The following is an 18,568-nucleotide window of genomic DNA, read 5'->3' as shown; positions in this document are numbered from 1 at the left end:
AATTCTTGGCTCTTCATATACATTTCCTCACCATTCAGGAGATACGCAGCCATGCTTTTGGTTTCTCATCGTATTATTCTTATTTTAGCGACAAGCTGACGAGCCATGGAAGATTTTAACCATGTCTGCCCAAGTTCCGGGGTAAATCACTGACGACTTGGTACAGCAGAAGAAACTTGGGAAGCCCGAGTGCTGAGTGTACCTCTGTCAATAATTTTGCCGCTGACTTTGGGCACAAGGAGCGTAAGCTCTCTGCCCCTCATTTTCCCTATCGGTAGAATACGGAGGGACCACCCAGGCTCTGAAGGATGGAGCAATCAAGTAAAAATTAGCAGCAGAGCTAGTTGGCAAATAAGAGGAGTACAGAGTTAATGTCATTTTTTATGTTGCAAGGGGCTCAGCACATTTCAAAAACGTAGGCTTGAGCCAAAGAATATACATTTGGTATTAACCAAACTGCCAAAGGAAGTTATGTAAAGGAAACCTCTTTATTGATCTTTAAAAAGCAGAGAGATTCTTTTGTCTCTACTGATTTGAGTTGGGATGAAATAAATACTGAGTCTCTTTTGGTCTTTGGATTCTGTCTTCCAACAAGCAGAGCCCATTTCTTCACAAGTAGGTGGTTCTGATAAGCGTCTGCCTGGGCTGATGTATGATGGAAAGGCAAGGAAACGTGATATAGTCTCTGGTCATCTCTGGGTGAAAATAAAGGTCATCTCTGGGCATGGAGGATTTCGCAGTGTAATATATATTTCCAAAGGGAAATGCCTGCAAAATGCAGATGCTGAGCCCAGTTCTGACGTCTGTGACTGGTGCCAGCATAGGCATTGTCACCTGTGTTGAGGGCAAAGGGAAGAGCCAAGAAGTGAAAGGATATCTTCCTTCCCTCACCATTACTCAGCATAGCTGGCTTGCTTAGCTATAAAAAATGCAAGTGTCCAGAGAAACCGCAGTGCAATTTCTCATCCAAAAATGCCTTCTCCCTCACAGTCAAGAGATCCACTGTGTTCTAATATTGTTTCTGAGGTGGATGGTCTCGTGGGTTACTTTTCTTCACTCTAACTCTTCTCTGTAACTTGCTTAACAGTATTGTCTGAATTCTAAGGGGACAGTAGTTCTTAAACTGTAGTATGCATAAGAATCACCTGAGGAGCTTACGAAAATAACAGGTCCCCGACTCGGACCCCTGGTTCAGTGGGCTGAGGAATCTGCGTATTCAGTACATGGCACAGGGAGTTCTGATATAGGGGATCAGCAGAGCCACCTTGAGGATTACCACCTGGGTGCCACGCTCAGCTAGCAATATATTACCGTACACAGTGCATAAGCCTTTATAAACCAAGTCCTAGTTGCTGCTTTTAGAGCAGCACTGAGCCTGGCTAAATAAATGATTGCCTGACTTAACAACAATCATCGCTGGACTTATACTAATTTCTGATTTCTAAATTTCTGATTTAGACAAGAGGAGCATGAGCTTGGGAGTCAGAAAGCCCTGGGTGCAGATCTTTGAGCCTCCACTTACCGTTACCTGAGAAGGCTGCTCAGCTTCTCTGAGGCTTGATTTGCTCAGCTGTCAAGGGGGAACAGTATTCCCCAAGTCACTGAGGGAGGGGTGATGAGGATGAAATTAAATGACTTATATGTGAGCACCTAGCACCGTGCCTGGCGCTTAGCAGACAGATGCTCCGTAAATGCTATTTTCCTCCATTCTTATAGGAAGCAGGAGGTTGAAACAAACAAACGAAAGACCTTACATAAAGCAGATATTGTTAAGGGAGAGGTTTTTTTTAATGCCCAGGTGAATAGATTTTTGGCCTTGTTACACATCATTTTAAAAGTCAGTGGTTGTTTAGAGATCTTGGAAGGAAGCCCCTTCTTAATTCCTTTAGATAGTACTGACTTCTGTTGTGAATATGGGTTTCCAAGAGAGATCCCAGCAGGCAGATAAGGAAATGCAGGGGTATCACGATGTTCATACCTTTGCCGAACACTTTGGGGTCCAGTGCAGAGAGTTCAGGTCAGGAGTTTAACCCGAAACTACACCTGCTCCTGGTCTAAATCTCACAAGGAGAACCTTGTTTCTGAGAATTTAACTAGTAATGGATTAATTGGACTGTCTTATTCAAACTCTTTCCAGGCGAAATGAGAACATTACAGTGGTCTGAGGGAAACAATGCACTATTATACTCGTGGTATACAGAGAGCTCCTTGCTGTGAGGTGCTTTCTAAATTCAATTTCAGCAATACCTGCCCACACCCCCCTCCCCCGGTCCAACCTGGTTTTACCGTTTGAAAAAAGAAATCATCTTTGTTCTTTGTGTTGGTTGATTAATTTTAGGTTCACTGTTCTTATCCCATATCACGCTCATGTAGGTACTTATGTAATACATTTCTGTATATCACACGGTTCCTCCTTCTGAGGACCCAAAGCAGAAAAGGAATTTAATAGCACCGAACGCCTCGCTGCATTCTCTGGCCGGACAAACGGCAGGTTCAGTGAAGATCCTTGGGTAGCGTCGAGCAGGTGTCCCCTTGCTGCCTCTACTCTCCTGGTCCTTTGTAAGAGGAGCCTGTAATCCTATTCCTGGGGCACGGCAGTCACAATAACTTCTGTTCTCTGAAGGCCACACTCTGGAAACTGGGAGAATAATCCCTGTAAGCCCCATCATATGATTTTAGAGCCTGGAAAGATCTTCGAAATCCGCTGATCCAATTCCCTTTGTTTTACAGGAGAGGAAACTGAGGTTCAGAGAAATCCATGTAGTTACTAATTTATTTATTTTTTATTATTATTTTTTTTTTGCGGTACGCTGGCCTCACTGTTGCGGCCTCTCCTGTTGTGGAGCACAGGCTCCGGATGCGCAGGCTCAGCGGCCATGGCTCACGGGCCCAGCCGCTCCGCGGCATGTGGGATCTTCCCGGACCGGGGCACGAACCCGTGTCCCCTGCATCGGCAGGCGGACTCTCAACCACTCAGGAACTGTGCACACAATAGGAGGCTCGTAATAGACATCCAACGGGTTGAGTTGCCAAATGAGAATCAGGCATGACTCTTTGGAGACGAGGAACTAGCCAGTGCCTGCTAACTAAGAAGGAAATAAATGCTAACTGAGCCCCTTTGGTGCACGAGTGTTCTGCTGTGTTCAGAGGAGCTGGGGAAAGAAGGAGAAGTAAAAACGGGGAGAAACACAAAAATACGAACTTTAATAAACGGTCCTCATTGTCAAGGATTACAGTCTGCAGTGAACTCCTGGCTGGAAGGCACTTTCTAAATCAAGATAGGGACGTACCGTACACTATTGAACCAAATAAGATCATATACTTAATGACCCAATTACCTAGTCCTGGAGAAGTCTGGGAGGAAGAGACAAGACTTCTGGCTGCCAGAGGAGCAAGCCCAGTGTTTTCCCCACCGGACTGTTAAAGCCACAGCTCTCTTATTGATCTGTGTGTCCCCGTAATTATGACATGGGGGCAGAGGCTCCACCGGTGCTTATTGAATCAATATGTGGCTCATGTGATACTGAAATTCTGGGTATATTTATGCGTGCCCACAATGACTGCTTTTGTAGCAATGCTTTCTACTCACGTGGATCTTTTTTTGTTTTTCTTTCAGTGGCCCACCCTCAGGACCCTCACCACCCGTCAGAGAAACCTGTCATTCACTGCCATAAATGTGGGGAGCTGTGCAAGGGTGAAGTGCTTCGGGTCCAGACCAAACATTTCCACATCAGATGTTTCACCTGCAAAGGTATGGACCCTCCAGCTTCCTGGCTGTGTGCCATGTCCTTGCCTTGGAGGCTGCCCCATCCCCTTAACTCCACACCAGTTCACCAGATGGTAAATGAATGTGCTCCCAGACCCTGGAATTGCTCACCTTCTCTAATTTGGGAATGGATTAAACTTAAGGGGGAGACTGAGCTCCCCCCACCCCCAAGACCAGCAGTACACTGTCTTTGGGTGTTCACTGAGGTGCCTGATCCTAGGAGGGGAGCCTAATTGTGGAAGAGCAATGAAAATGGAGTTTTGTGTTTTGTTTTCTTTTGTTTTTCTTTTTGGCTGTGCCACGCGGCATATGGGGTCGTAGTTCCCCAACCAGGGATCAAACCCATGACCCCTGCTATGGAAGCATGGAGTCTTAACCACTGGACTGCCAGAGAAGTCCCAAGTTTATATTTCTTTCTAAAAATATTAAAAAAAAATTTTTTATTTTGTTGAAGTATAGTTGATTTACAATGTTGTGTTAGTTTCTAGTGTACAGCAAAGTGATTCAGTTATACATATATGTACGTATTCTTTTTCATATTCTTTTCCATTCTGGTTTGTCACAGGCTATTGAATGTGGTTCCCTGTGCTATACTGTAGGACCTTGCTGTTTATCTGTACTTTATATTTCTTTTTCCCTGAGATGAGGGACTCCTACTTCAAAGTAACCATGTCCCAAAGCCATTTTTTAAAGGAGGACTGGAAAACTTTAAGATTGGGGTGCTAGGACACTGGCTTCTGTGCGTGCTTGTGTGTGTGTGTGTGTGTGTGTTGAGAAGTGAGAATTAAGCAAGAACGCTTGGAAGGCCTCCAAGCAGGAAAACACTTCCCATTTAAGAAGTGACCCATCTGTGGTTGATTTCTGTTAACAAGCCCCCTTTCTGGGGATGCAGCTCTTGGCATCTACGTATGAAATGTGCTGTCCTGTTATCCTGGAGCCAGGGCATGGCCAAGTGGCCAAGGAAGAAGCGAGTAGTTTCTGTGTGTTTATGTGAGAAATATGTTACTTGAGCTAAGGGCGTGTCTGGATAGCTCAGGCTGGGGTTCAGTGATGTTGGAAGAGGCGGAAGAGGGGCAAGGCTATGAGCCTGCTCTGTAGCTTTCCTCTGGGCTCTGCACGTGGTACCCACTCTCATTCCTGGAAACCGTGTTTCATTTTGAGCCCCTTAGGCTACAAAGGGTCAGCATTGCCATCTTAACCAGCTGTCCCCGGGGTCTCTCAATAAGCTCCAGGCTGCCTAGAGACCCTCAAATACATGATCAAAGGCGGCGGGCAAAAGCTTTTCTGGAGTCCACAGCTGTTTCTTTTACTGAGTGTAACCTTTTCAGGAAAAAGAGCACTGGCGTATAGCTCGGGTAAAAAGGTGGAGGGGAAGGAAGGGCGTGAGTTTGGCTCCCATTGAGCGTGACAGAGATGACAAAGGCTATAATGCGCATCATATAGAGAGAGAGTCTTTGATCCTCCTGGAAATCCCTATGAGCAAGTACGATAAATCCCCAGTTTTCAAATGACCCAAGTTGGTTATCAGGAAGCATCAGGTCACACCCAGGGTACTGACTGTGTCCGCACTCTGTGTGCCTTAAGTCCTGCCATTGCCACTAAAGCAGCTCTATGGTCTCAGGCAAGTGACCTCTCTGTGGCTCTGTGTCCTTATCTGTAAAAGAAAGAGACTAGACCACGTGATATTTAAATCACCCCAGGTCTGAAGTTTGCCAATTCTATATACACATAACCATATCTCTACATAATACAGAACCCAGAGGTACTGAATTAGAGCCTTTTAGGTAGCATGTCAGAAAAAAATATAACTTCTGCTTACATCCAGATTGGCTAACTTGGGGTCAGGCATTATATTTTGTTTTATTTTGTGCTCATAGATTTCCTGAGACATGGCTTAAGGAGTAGGTTTGATATGAAATAAACAGAAAAAAGTAAACAAGGGCAGCCCTGTATGTAGTTTATATTTCTAGTTGAAAGTACAAAGTGTTAGTCTCCGGGTGGTCACTGTTCAACACATCAAGATATTAGAAGACACATTCGTTTATCCCCCGGGAGGTAGAAGTTTCCATGCTTTTCTTCTAGTTTAAATCGAAGGACTGAATGTAAGTTATTTATGTTGGAAAGTTGTACCATATATACTTTGTTTCGTGCTATCAATATGTTCCTGAAAAGTTGAATTTTTTAATAAATTACATCATATTTTGAGAACACGTCATTCATAGGAATTATTTTTAGAGTAAACAAAATTTTACTAAAAAATTGTCATCAGTTCTTGTAAATTTGTATTTTCCCATACTTTATCGGTCAAGTCTGCTGTCTTATGTCTCCAACTTACTGGGATCATCCCTTTTTTTACTATCCAAAGAAAGTGTTTAAGCTCCCCATGTCTTATACTCTAGCAAGTTTATGGCTTTTCCCCAAGATTCTAGAGTAGTGTTGTCTAGTAGAAACATGATGCAAGCCACATACATGATTCTGAATTTTCTAATAGCTATATTAAAAAGGTATAACGGGACAGGTGCAGTTAACTTTCATAATATATTTTTTATTTGTCCTTACAGACCCCAAATAGTATCATTTCAACAAGTAATTAAAATAAAAATTATTGAGATATTTGACATTCTTTTTTTTTCATACTAGCTTACAGTGCATCTCAATTTGGACTAGTCAGTCACATTTCAACCATTCGATAGCCACAGGTAGTTAGTAGCTATAGTATTGGACAACACAGTTCTAGAGATTCCTCGAGGTTTACATTCTTGTGGTCCCCTTTTGCTCTAAATTCTTGCCACTCCCAACTTCTTGGTCTCCCCTTTATGAGTGCTGTGCCTTTCGCATGGCTTCACCCCATACTGGACACCATTTCTCTTCCTCCTTTTCCCAAAGCAGCTGTTTTCAGCAGAGTTTACTGAATGTCTGGGATAATGGAGGGAGTTATAGCACAGAATATACAACTGCCTAGTATTCTCAGGCTTTCTCTTTCCTTCCATCCTTCCTTCTTCCCTCCCTCCCTCCCTCCCTCCCTCCGTTCTTTCTTTCTTTCCTTCCTTCCTTCTTTCTATTAACTGGAAAAGTCTATTAATAGACTTTAATTTTTACAGCAATTTTACATTTACAGAAAAATTGAGCAGAAAGTACAGATGAGGGCCATTTCTCATACTTATTCAGAACCTCATCTGCTACCATCTTGGTAGGGCTTCCTCTCTCTACAAAGGCCCTTCTCCCCTCCATCCCAGGGACCCCAACTTCCTTTTCCCTCATTGTCAGATCAGGAGTCTAAATTACCTTAGAGTCTCTACGTTTTATAAGCTCATTAGGAGGGTTTCCCAGAGGAAACAAAAATCTTGAAGAATGCTGTCTTCGTCCTAACCTAAGTGGCCCAGACTGCAGCTAAGTCTTAAAACAACCGTTTTGTTTTCTTTCTGTTACATCTAAAGCAGAGGTGTCATTTTTACACAAATAACAAGTGTTGGCGAGGATGTGGAGAAAAGGGAACCCTCATGCACTGTTGGTGGGAATGTAAATTGGTGTAGCCACTATGGAGAACAGTATGGAGGTTCCTCAGAAAATAAAATATAGAACTACCATATGATTAAACTATTCCATTTCTGGGTATTTATCCAAAAAAAATGAAGACACTAATTCAAAATGATATATGCACCCCTATGTTCATTGCAGTGTTATTTACAATAACCAAGATATGGAAGCAACCTAAGTGCCCATCAATAGATGACTGGATAAAGAAGATGTGATATACAATGGATATTACCCAGTCACAGAAAAAGAATAAAATCTTGCCATCTGCAAAAGAATAGATGAATGGATCCAGAGGGTATTATGCTAAGTGAAATAAGTCAGACAGCAACAAATACTGTATGATTTCACTTATATGTGTAATCTAAAAAACAGAACAAATGAATAACCATAACAAAGCAGAAACAAGAGTCATAGATATAGAGAACAAACAGGTGGATGCCAGAGGGGAGGAGGAAGGTGTGGGAGAGAAATAGGTGAGGGAGATTAAGAGGCGCAAACTTCCAGCTGCAAAATAAATGAACCACTGGTGTGAAATGTACAGCATGGGGACTACAGTCAATATTTATGTAATACCTTTGTGTGGTGGCAGATTGTAACCAGACTTGTTGTGGTGATCGTTTTGAAATGTATAGAAATGTTAAATCACTGTGTTGTGTACCAGGAACTAACATAGTGTTGCAGGTCAATTATACTTCAAAAACAAACTCACAGAGAAACAGATCAGAACTGCGGTCCCCAGAGGCGGAGGTGGGAATTGGATGAAGGTGGTCAAAAGGTACAAACTCCCAGTTATATGATAAATAAGTACCAGAGATGTAATGTACGAAGTGATAAATATAATCAACACTGTTGTATGTTACATGTGAAAGTTAAGAGAGTAAAGCTTAAGTTTTCTTCACAAGGAAAAAGAAATCTTTTTTTCTATTTCTTTAATTCTGCATCTGTATGAGATGATGGATGTTCACTAAACTTACTGAGGTCATAATTTCATGGTGTATGTGAGTCAAATCGTTATGCTGTGCATCTTCAACTTATACAGAGCTGTATGTCAGTTATGTCTCAATAAAACTGGAAGGAAAAACAAAATAGAGATGTCATGTTCCGATTGTGAGCTAATGTCCCAGGATGGAGGATTTGGGGTGGAGGGCATTTGCTAAAACAAGCCTGGGCTTTTGGTCAAGACCTGGTTGAGTGCGGGAGGAGGAACATTCAGGTTCTGACCACGAGGTGAGTCAGGATCTCTGGGTGATTCTCTCTCCTCCCTCCTACCAGCTCTCCTTCATACATATACCATGGTGCCAAAGCCTCGTAGTTCTTGAGTGGGACCTGAGGGGGCTTTCCGCAATTAGAAAGAAAACCCTAAGATGCAAATACCCGTGGAAATAAAAAGCAGAGATGAACTCTTACTAAGAATGGATTTTGAAGGAGGAGGGACAAAGAGCACACTGAACGTCTTACATGAGAGCTAGACAAGTACGAAGGTGGGACAGGGTTGCAGTGGAGGAATTAGACTTCATAACACAAACTTAAACCCATAAGCAGTCCACGACTTCATAGGTTTAGCTGGAACAGGGTCAGGGTTGGTGAGCACGAATTTTGTTGGTGAACCTATATCACTTCCTGAAACGTCTGATATCTTGGGATCTGATGGTCCAAGAGTTATGTATCCAATTAGTACATGTTAATGGAACACATACTCCATGCAAGATATTATGCTAAATGCTGAGAAAAGAAAGAGCACAGCCTGTTTGTGTGCTGACACACATACGTGTTTGTGTGTCAGAGAACTCATGGGGTATTTGAAGAGGTATCTACATAAGCAACATGTATTATATTGAGTAATAAGTGCTGTGATGGAGAGAAATATAGCATGTGGACTGGGGGCAGGGAGATAGATGCAGAAGGGGGATAGAATGGTAGTCAGGTGGAAATAATGCAAGGTGGCACCAGGTGTGATAGGGACTCAGGGACAGATTTAAAAGACATTTAAAGTTAAGGTTGCTAGGATTTTATGACTGATGGAATATGAGGAATGAAGAAGGATCCAGGTTTCCAGTTGGACTGCCTGGGTGGACAGATGGTTGCCACCAACTAAGGATATACAGCAGCACTGGATAGGCTAGTGCGGGGAGAGAGTTCAGTTTGGGATACATTGTGGCTGAGCCCACATGGTCCATACAGAGTCTCATAGGCTTAGCACTCGAGAGGTACTGGTCTGTGTTGGGAAGAAGGATTCGAAAGTGTTTGGCATCCAGGTAATGGCTGAAGCTCTGTAATTGTGTGTGGAATTCCCCTGGGAAAGGGCAAAAGGCAGGAACTGAATAATAACGATGCCAGCGTCTCAAGGAAGTAGAACCTAATTTCCATTTGTAACCTTGGAAAATGTGCCCATCTGGTAATGAGATGGGGAAAGTGATTTAATTAATGGATGGATTCTATAATTAAAAGAAAAGGAGATCCCCAAAGCTTCTGTTATTCTCTATAATAACCCAATGGAAATAAAATATGGCTGCAGGCTTCTGGATGGAGCTATTCTATATCTTAAGTACTCAGTGGCTTTGTTTTTCATGCTTGCGCATTAGCAGCAGCCATCCCACTAACTTAAAAGAGGTGTTTTTTTTTTAATGCTATCCAATCATTCTGATACTGTTCCAGTGATATGATCTTTTTTTTTTTTTTTTTTTTTTTTTTTCCTGTACGCGGGCCTCTCACTGCTATGGCCTCTCCCCTTGCGGAGCACAGGCTCCGAACGCGCAGGCTCAGCGGCCATGGCTCACGGGCCCAGCCGCTCCGCGGCATGTGGGATCTTCCGGGGCCGGGGCGCGAACCCATGTCCCCTGCATCGGCAGGCGGACTCTCAACCACTGCGCCACCAGGGAAGCCCCAATGATCATTTTTTAATGTAGCACCTTGTCTGCATCATGATTGTAATATATGCTCTATAAGAGAATAAGAAACCTGTTTAAATAGTATAAATTTAATATTTAATAATTACATATTTAATATTTGATTAAATTTAAGTTAATTATACACACAGTTCATCATATACATTGTTGATACATTATATTGTTCATTATAATTATTGTTGTCTATCTTGAGCATTTTTTTTTCAGGATAATGCCCTAGATCCAGTTTTCTTCCAGAAAGTTCTAGAGCATTTAGAAACGATCAGGGACCAGAGGATTGAGAAGGGCTATCTAGCTACATGTTCTGTTTTCAGTGAGCCTTTCCTGGACTATACTGTATAAGATTTCAGCTGCTCCCTATACCATATCTCTTTCTAATGTATCTTTTTTCCTTAACATTTATCATTATTTAGTATATTTTATTCATGTATCTTTACCTCCTACTAAAGAGTAAGCTCCCCTCGAGGGCAGAGATTTTTGTCTGTTTTTTTTTTTTTTTTTGCGGTACGCGGGCCTCTCACTGCCGTCGCCTCTCCATTTGCGGAGCGCAGGCTCCCGATGCGCAGGCTCAGCGGCCACGGCTCACGGGCCCAGCCGCTCCGCGGCACGTGGGATCCTCCCGGACAGGGGCACGAACCCGTGTCCCCTGAATCGGCAGGCGGACCCCCAACCACTGTGCCACCAGGGAAGCCCTTTTGCCTGTTTTGTTTACTACTGTGTACCTGGTACCTAAAACAATGCCCGATGTATTAGGTGCCCAATAAGGGGAAAGCTGACTGAATGACCAGTAACCGTGTATTTCTTTGTCACTTGAATATTTGTAAGTGTTTCTAATGGCATAGCTAGTCAACAAGATTTATTGAGTGCCTACTATGATATATGCCCTCAAATGCTTACTAGACAGCAACATTATCTTTTGAAAAGAACGAGTGTAAGTAAAGCTATCTGTCATCGATTACAGAGCTACACGTCTGCCTGGCAGATGGAACAGATAAGAGAACTTGTGCTGAAGGCTACTGTCAGGCAGCGCTTGGGTGAGATGTTGCTGCTGTTTAGTTCTTTATGCTGGTTTAGACCCTTAGCTTTCATTTAACCCACTGGATGTAACCCACTGCATGTGGGTTATTTTCTGACTCAAGTGGACATTGATATAGCTCTAGTAAAATGGAAGCAATTTCTTATATTCCCTAAGTGCTGAGCTCGGGCTTTTAATACCTATTTAGAGAATCTGACTCATTTGGAAATTGATTAAATGGAAGAATTAATCCGGATGCAAGAAAAATAAGTCTGATGCAAATGTGCTCCCTTCGCACAGCAAATCAGAAACCACTTTCATGCCATCTTTTGTTGATAAAAGAATAATCCTGTGTAGCTTATCTTTTGAATTTTGCACCATATTAAAGTGTTACCTAGTCAAATAAATATAATTTAGGTTATAAGGTTTTGAATTCCAAAGTGAAATAGGATAAAGGCTCAGAACTTCTCCAGAATACGCTGCTTAACAATTTTGACTCTTGCTGGGAGTTAATTATCCATGGGTCTCTTGTGAGCATAGGCGCCGGTAGCTTGTTGTTCTGAATTATTTTTCCAAGGATGTTTGTATAGTGAACATTCTTGGAAGATAGAGATAGTGTTTCCCTCTGGAGTAGGGGATGGATTTGTTTGCTGTCTAGTATAATAAAGATAATGTCTGCCTCTAGAAGATTTGCTTGCAGCTTATTATGAAAGATTGGGGCTTCCTAAGCTCGGGGTTCCTCAGTGACACAAACCCCCTGCACGAGCAGCATCCTGGTGACCTGCTTCTCTTGCCTCTGAGGGATTTGGGGGGTCATGGGGAATGGGTAACAAATATGAAGCTCATGTTACTCGCCCTGAGTCATAAAGTCTTTCGCTTCTTTTTTTTTGCGGTACACGGGCCTCTCACTGTTGAGGCCTCTCCCGTTGTGGAGCACAGGCTCCAGACGCGTAGGCTCAGCGGCCATGGCTCACAGGCCCAGCCGCTCCACGGCATGTGGGATCTTCCCGGACCGGGGCACAAACCCGTGTCCCCTGCATCGGCAGGCGGACTCTCAACCACTGCGCCACCAGGGAAGTCCTATCTTCTTTTAAAAAAAAAAAAAAAAAAGTCTTTTGCTTCTGACCCAGGAGTGTCATGTCTTCTGCCAGCATCCGTGAAATCAGGGCAGGCTAACTTGTTAGCTTGCAGGTAAAAATCTCAGGTTCTTTATAGTTCCTGAGAGCTCTGTTTTGTGTCCATGGAAGCTTACTTTTTGAGAAAGGGAACGCTGAAGTTCACCCAGCTTGATCAAAGAAGAACACATTTTCTAGGAAGATGATTTCTACAACAAAGGTTATGGGAGTGTTTATATCATAGAGGAGGGAGGAAAACGGAAATGTTCCTCAAGCATTTTTAAAGCAAGCACTGAACTCATCCTGTTGCTGTTTCTTTTCACGTCCTGACCCTGAACCCTTGGAGTACCCCGTGGTCAGACCTCATCTCTATGTCCACTTTCTAGTGAGCTCATCTAGTCTCATGGTTTACAAGTACCATCTGTACCCTGACAAATACCAACTCGATTACTCTACCCTGCAATCCAGCCTGGTATCTTCAAAGGCCTTCTCAGCATCTCCGGTAGGCCTCTCAAACCTAATTCCTGGTTACTGGCACCATCCCTACCCCCTAACCTTCTTCTCCAGTCTTTTAATTTCAGCAGTTGTCAAGACCTTCCTCCCAGTTGCTCAGGCTAAAAACGTTGGAGTCATTTTCACTCCTCTTTTTCTTTCACATGAAGCAAGTATTCCACCAAAAAATCCCTTTGGCCCTATCTTCATAGTATATACAAAAATCTGACTGTTCACACTATCCCAAAGATAATGATCCTACTCCAAGCTGCCATCATGTTTTGCCTGGATTAATAATGGTATTGGGTCTCCCTGCATCTGCCGTTGCCCCCCTTCCCCAGATTACTCGTAATGCAGGAGCCAAGGGGATCCTTAAAAATAAAGCCAGATCCTGTCACCTTTCCAAAGAATTCCCGCATCTTTCAGAATGAAAGCCAAAGACCTTAATTTGACCTTCAGGGCCCCTCCTCACTGTTACTCCCAGTCATCATGTCCCAGCACTTTCTGGCTCCCTCTGCCAAGCTACACTGACCTGTTTGATTGCTCTTAAACAAACCAAGCATTGAAGAGCCTCAGGACCTTTGCACTTACAGTTCCTTTTGCTTGACAAACTGTTTATCCAGATATGTGCCTGGCGCCCTCCGTCACTTCCTTTGGGTCCCTTCTCAAATGACATTTATCAATGAGATCATCTTTGACACCAACTGATATGGATACACGTGTATATGTGTATCTGTGTGTGTTTACATATATATGTATTTATATACGATTTAAGTTATGTGTGGTTTGTTGGTTGCCTGTCTCCCCCTGCTAGAATGTAGGCACCAATGGGTTTGTACAGCAGTCCTTAGGAAAAAACCTAGCTTACATTAGGCACTCAATAATAATGGCTGAATGAATGAAAGAAATGTTTATCATTGATTGATACTAATTACAGATTATTATTTCCAAATTATTGAATCCAGGTCACCCAGGCTTGATTTCAATCAATGTCTTCTTAAGTGTGGGAAGGAGAAAATTATTTTTGTAGTTCCCAGATACAGCATTTCTCACACAGGGAAAAAATATTCTCTCTTCAATATTTTTTTCAACCCTTCTAATTTCATGAAGCAGAAGATCTTTATAACAAAGAGACAATAGCTGTCAGGCACAGGGCCTTAATCAGGCAATGATATCAAAGCTCAAACTGAATCACATTATTTAATTATTTATTTCTACAGATACTTTATATAGAGGGCAAGTGGCCCTGGAAGTTTTGATTTACAGTAATGGTATACATTTGCCTTTTAAAATAATTGTACTTCATAAAAATGAGATTTATTTGTCTCTATCCTGCCTAAGGAGAGTGCAGGCCTGACTGAGAGCAGAGACCGAGGCCAGGGCCAGCTGAAGGCTTGGGTGGGACTCAGAATACCAAAGCAGGCTCTTCAGCTGCCTTTTTCAGATGCACTTCCATGATTACAGACCATGTAATGAACAACAAAGCCGTGTGGCTGACAGGGTCTTGGTACTCCAGCCGGGTGTCAGGCCTGAGCCTCTGAGGTGGGAGAGCTGAGTTCAGGACATTGGTCCACTAGAGACCTCCCAGCCCCACATAATATCAACTGGTGAGAGCTGTCCCAGAGACCTCTGTCTCAATGCTAAGACGCAACTCCATTCAACAAGAGCAAGCTCCGCTGCTGAACACCCCATGCCAGGCAACTACCAAGACAAGAACACAACCGTACCAATTAGCAGAGAGGCTACCTAAAATCATAACAAGTTCACAGACACCCCAAAACACACCACTGGACGCAGTCCTGCCCACCAGAAAGACAAGATCCAGCCTCATCCACCAGAACACAGCCACCAGTCCCCTCCACCAGGAAGCCTACACAACCCACTGAACCAACCTTACCCACTGGAGGCAGACACCAAAAACAGCAGGAACTACGAACCTGCAGCCTGCAAAAAAGAGACCCCAAACACAGTAAGTTAAGCAATATGAGAAGACAGAGAAATACGCAGCAGATGAAGGAGCAAGGTAAAAACCCACCAGATCAAACAAATGAAGAGGAAATAGGCAGTCTACCTGAAAAAGAATTCAGAGTAATGATAGTAAAGATGATCCAAAATCTTGGAAACAGAATGGAGAAAATACAAGAAACGTTTAACAAGGACCTAGAGGAACTAGAGAGCAAACACACTGTGATGAACAGCACAATAAATGAAATTTAAAATTCTCTAGAAGGAATCAATAGCAGAATAACTGAGGCAGAAGAATGGATAAGTGACCTGGAAGATAAAATAGTGGAAATAACTCCCACAGAGCAGAATAAAGAAAAAAGAATGAAAAGAATTAAGGACAGTCTCAGAGATCTCTGAGACAACATTAAACACACCAGCATTCGAATTATAGGGGTCTCAGAAGAAGAGAAAAAGAAAGGGACTGAGAAAATATTTGAAGAGATTTTAGTTGAAAACTTCCCTAATATGGGAAAGGAAATAGTCAATCAGGTCCAGGAAGTGCAGAAAGTCCCATACAGGATAAATCCAAGGAGAAACATGCCAAGACGCATATTAATCAAATTATCAAAAATTAAATACAAAGGAAAAATATTAAAAGCAGCAAGGGAAAAGCAACAAATAACATACAAGGGAATCCCCATAAGGTTAACAGCTGATCTTTCAGCAGAAACTCTGCAAACCAGAAGGCTGTGGCAGGACATATTTAAAGTGATGAAAGGGAAAAACCTACAACCAAGATTACTCTATCCAGCAAGGATCTCATTCAGATTTGACAGAGAAATTAAAACCTTAACAGACAAGCAAAAGCTAAGGGAATTCAGCACCACCAGACCAGCTTTACAACAAATGCTAAAGCAACTTCTATAGGCAGGAAACACAAGACAAGGAATAGACCTACAATAGCAAACCCCAAACAATTAAGAGAATGGTAATAGGAACATACATATCGGTAATTACCGTAAATGTAAATGGATTAAATGCTTCAACCAAAAGACATAGACTGGCTGAACGGATACAAAAATGAGACCTGTATATATGCTGTCTACAAGAGACCTACTTCAGACCTAGGGACACAAACAGACTAAAAGTGAGGGGATGGAAAAAGATATTCCATGCAAATGGAAATCAAAAGAAAGCTGGAGTAGCAATTCTCATATCAGACAAAATAAACTTTAAAATAAAGACTATTACAGGAGACAAAGAAGGACACTACATAATGATCAAGGGATCAATCCAAGAAGAAGATATAACAATGGTAAATAGTTATGCACCCAACATGGGAGCACCTCTCTACATAAGGCAAATGCCAACAACCATAAAAGGAGAAGTCGAAAGTAACACAATCATAGTAGGGGCTTTAACACCCCACTTTCACCAATGGACAGATCATCCAAAATGAAAATAAATAAGGACACACAAGCTTTAAATGATACATTAAACAAGATGGACTTAATTGATATTTATAGGACATTCCATCCAAAAACAACAGAATACACTTTCTTCTCAAGTGCTCATAGAACATGCTCCAGGATAGATCATATCTTGGGTCACAAATCAAGCCTTGGTAAATTTAAGAAAATTGAAGTCATATCAGGTATCTTTTCTGACCACAATGCTATGAGACTAGATATCAATTACAGGAAACAGATTGTAAAAAATACAAACACATGGAGGCTAAACAATATACTACTAAATAACCAAGAGATCACTGAAGAAATCAAAGAGGAAATCAAAAAATACCTAGAAACAAATGAAAATGAAAACACCATGACCTAAAACTTATCGGATGCAGCAAAAGCATTTCTAAGAGGGAAGTTTATAGCAATACAATCCTACCTCAAGAAACAAGAAACATCTCAAATAAACAACCTAACCTTACACCTAAAGCAAGTAGAGAAAGAAAAACAAAAAAACCCCAAAGTTAGCAGAAGGAAAGAAATCATAAAGATCAGATCAGAAATAAATGAAAAAGAAATGAAGGAAATGATAGCAAAGATCAATAAAACTAAAAGATGGTTCTTTGAGAAGGTAAACAAAAGTGATAAACCAGTAGCCAGACCGATCACAAAAAAAAGGGAAAAGACTCAAATCAATAGAATTAGAAATGAAGAAGGAGAAGTAACAACTGACAGTGCAGAAATACAAAGGATCATGAGAGATTACTACAAGCAACTATATGCCAATAAAATGGACAACTTGGAAGAAACAGACAAATACTTAGAAAAGCACAACCTTCCAACACTGAACCAGGAAGAAATAGAAAATGTTAACAGACCAATCACAAGCACTGAAATTGAAACTGTGATTAAAAACCTTCTAACAAACAAAAGCCCAGGACCAGATGGCTTCACAGGCGAATTCTATCAAACAATTAGAGAAGAGCTAACACCTGTCCTTCTCAAACTCTTCCAAAATATAGCAGAGGGAGGAACACTCCCAAACTCATTCTACAAGGCCACCATCACCCTGATACCAAAACCAGACAAAGGTGTCACAAAAAAAAGAAAACTACAGGCCAATATCACTGATGAATATAGATGCAAAAATCCTCAACAAAATACTAGCAAACAGAATCCAACAGCACATTAAAAGGATCATATACCATGATCAAGTGGGATTTATCCCAGGAATGCAAGGATTCTTCAATATACAGAAATCAATCAATGTGATACACCATATTAACAAATGGAAGGAGAAAAACCTTATGATCATCTCAATAGTTGCAGAAAAACTTTCAAAACAATTCAACACCAATTTATGATAAAAACCCTCCAGAAAGTAGGCACAGAGGGAACTTACCTCAACATAATAAAGGCCATATATGAAAAACCCACAACCAACATCGTTCTCAATGGTGAAAAACTGAAACCTTTTCCACTAAGATCAGGAACAAGACAGGGTTGCCCACTCTCACCACCATTATTCAACATAGTTTTGGAAGTTTTGGCCACAACAATCAGAGAAGAAAAAGAAATAAAAGGAATCCAAATCGGAAAAGAAGTAAAACTGTCACTGTTTGCAGATGACATGATACTACATAGAGAATCCTAAAGATGCTACCAGAAACTACTAGGACTAATCAATGAATTTGGTAAAGTGGCAGGATACAAAATTAATACACAGAATTCTCTTGCATTCCTATATACTAATGATGAAAAATCTGAAAGAGAAATTAAGGAAAAACACCCATTTACCATTGCAACAAAAAGAATAAAATATGTAGGAATAAAACTGCCTAAGGAGACAAAAGACCTAGAAAACTATAAGACACTGATGAAAGAAATTAAAGATGATATAAACAGATGGAGAGATATACCATGTCCTTGGATTGGAAGAATCAACATTGTGAAAATGACTATGCTACTCAAAGCAATCTACAGATTCAATGCAATCCCTATCAAACTACCAATGGCATTTTTCACAGAACTAGAACACAAAATTTCACAATTTGTATGGAAACACAAAAGACCCCGAATAACCAAAGCAATCTTGAGAAAGAAAAATGGAGCTGGAGGAACCAGGCTACCTGACTTCCGACTATACTACAAAGCTACAGTAATCAAGACAATATGGTACTGGCACAAAAACAGAAATATAGATCAATGGAACAGGATAGAAAGCCCAGAGATAAATCCACACACATATGGTCACCTTATCTTTGACAAAGGAGGCAAGAATATACAATGGAGAAAAGACAGCCTCTTCAATAAGTGGTGCTGGGAAAACTGGA

At 41.6% G+C, this 18,568-nt stretch overlaps 1 protein-coding gene across 8 annotated transcripts in view; it reads left to right on the top strand.

Moving 5' to 3' along the window:
- ABLIM1 (actin binding LIM protein 1) overlaps nt 1-18,568 on the top strand; it is a 306,271-nt gene that overhangs the window by 151,916 nt on the left and 135,787 nt on the right. For all 8 annotated transcript variants that reach the window (XM_027112671.1, XM_027112670.1, XM_027112674.1 and 5 more), the window contains one exon: nt 3,617-3,751. In XM_027112671.1, the coding sequence (XP_026968472.1) occupies nt 3,617-3,751 (135 nt within the window). Of the gene's footprint in view, nt 1-3,616; nt 3,752-18,568 lie in introns of those variants that run through there.

Source organism: Aethalodelphis obliquidens, unplaced genomic scaffold (genome assembly GCF_003676395.1).
Source record: "Aethalodelphis obliquidens isolate GAN/ISIS:26980383/991018 unplaced genomic scaffold, ASM367639v1 scaffold11, whole genome shotgun sequence".
NCBI lineage: Eukaryota > Metazoa > Chordata > Mammalia > Artiodactyla > Delphinidae > Aethalodelphis > Aethalodelphis obliquidens.
The sequence above is the reverse complement of the archived record's forward strand: the minus strand, read 5'-3'. Positions and strand labels throughout refer to the sequence as shown.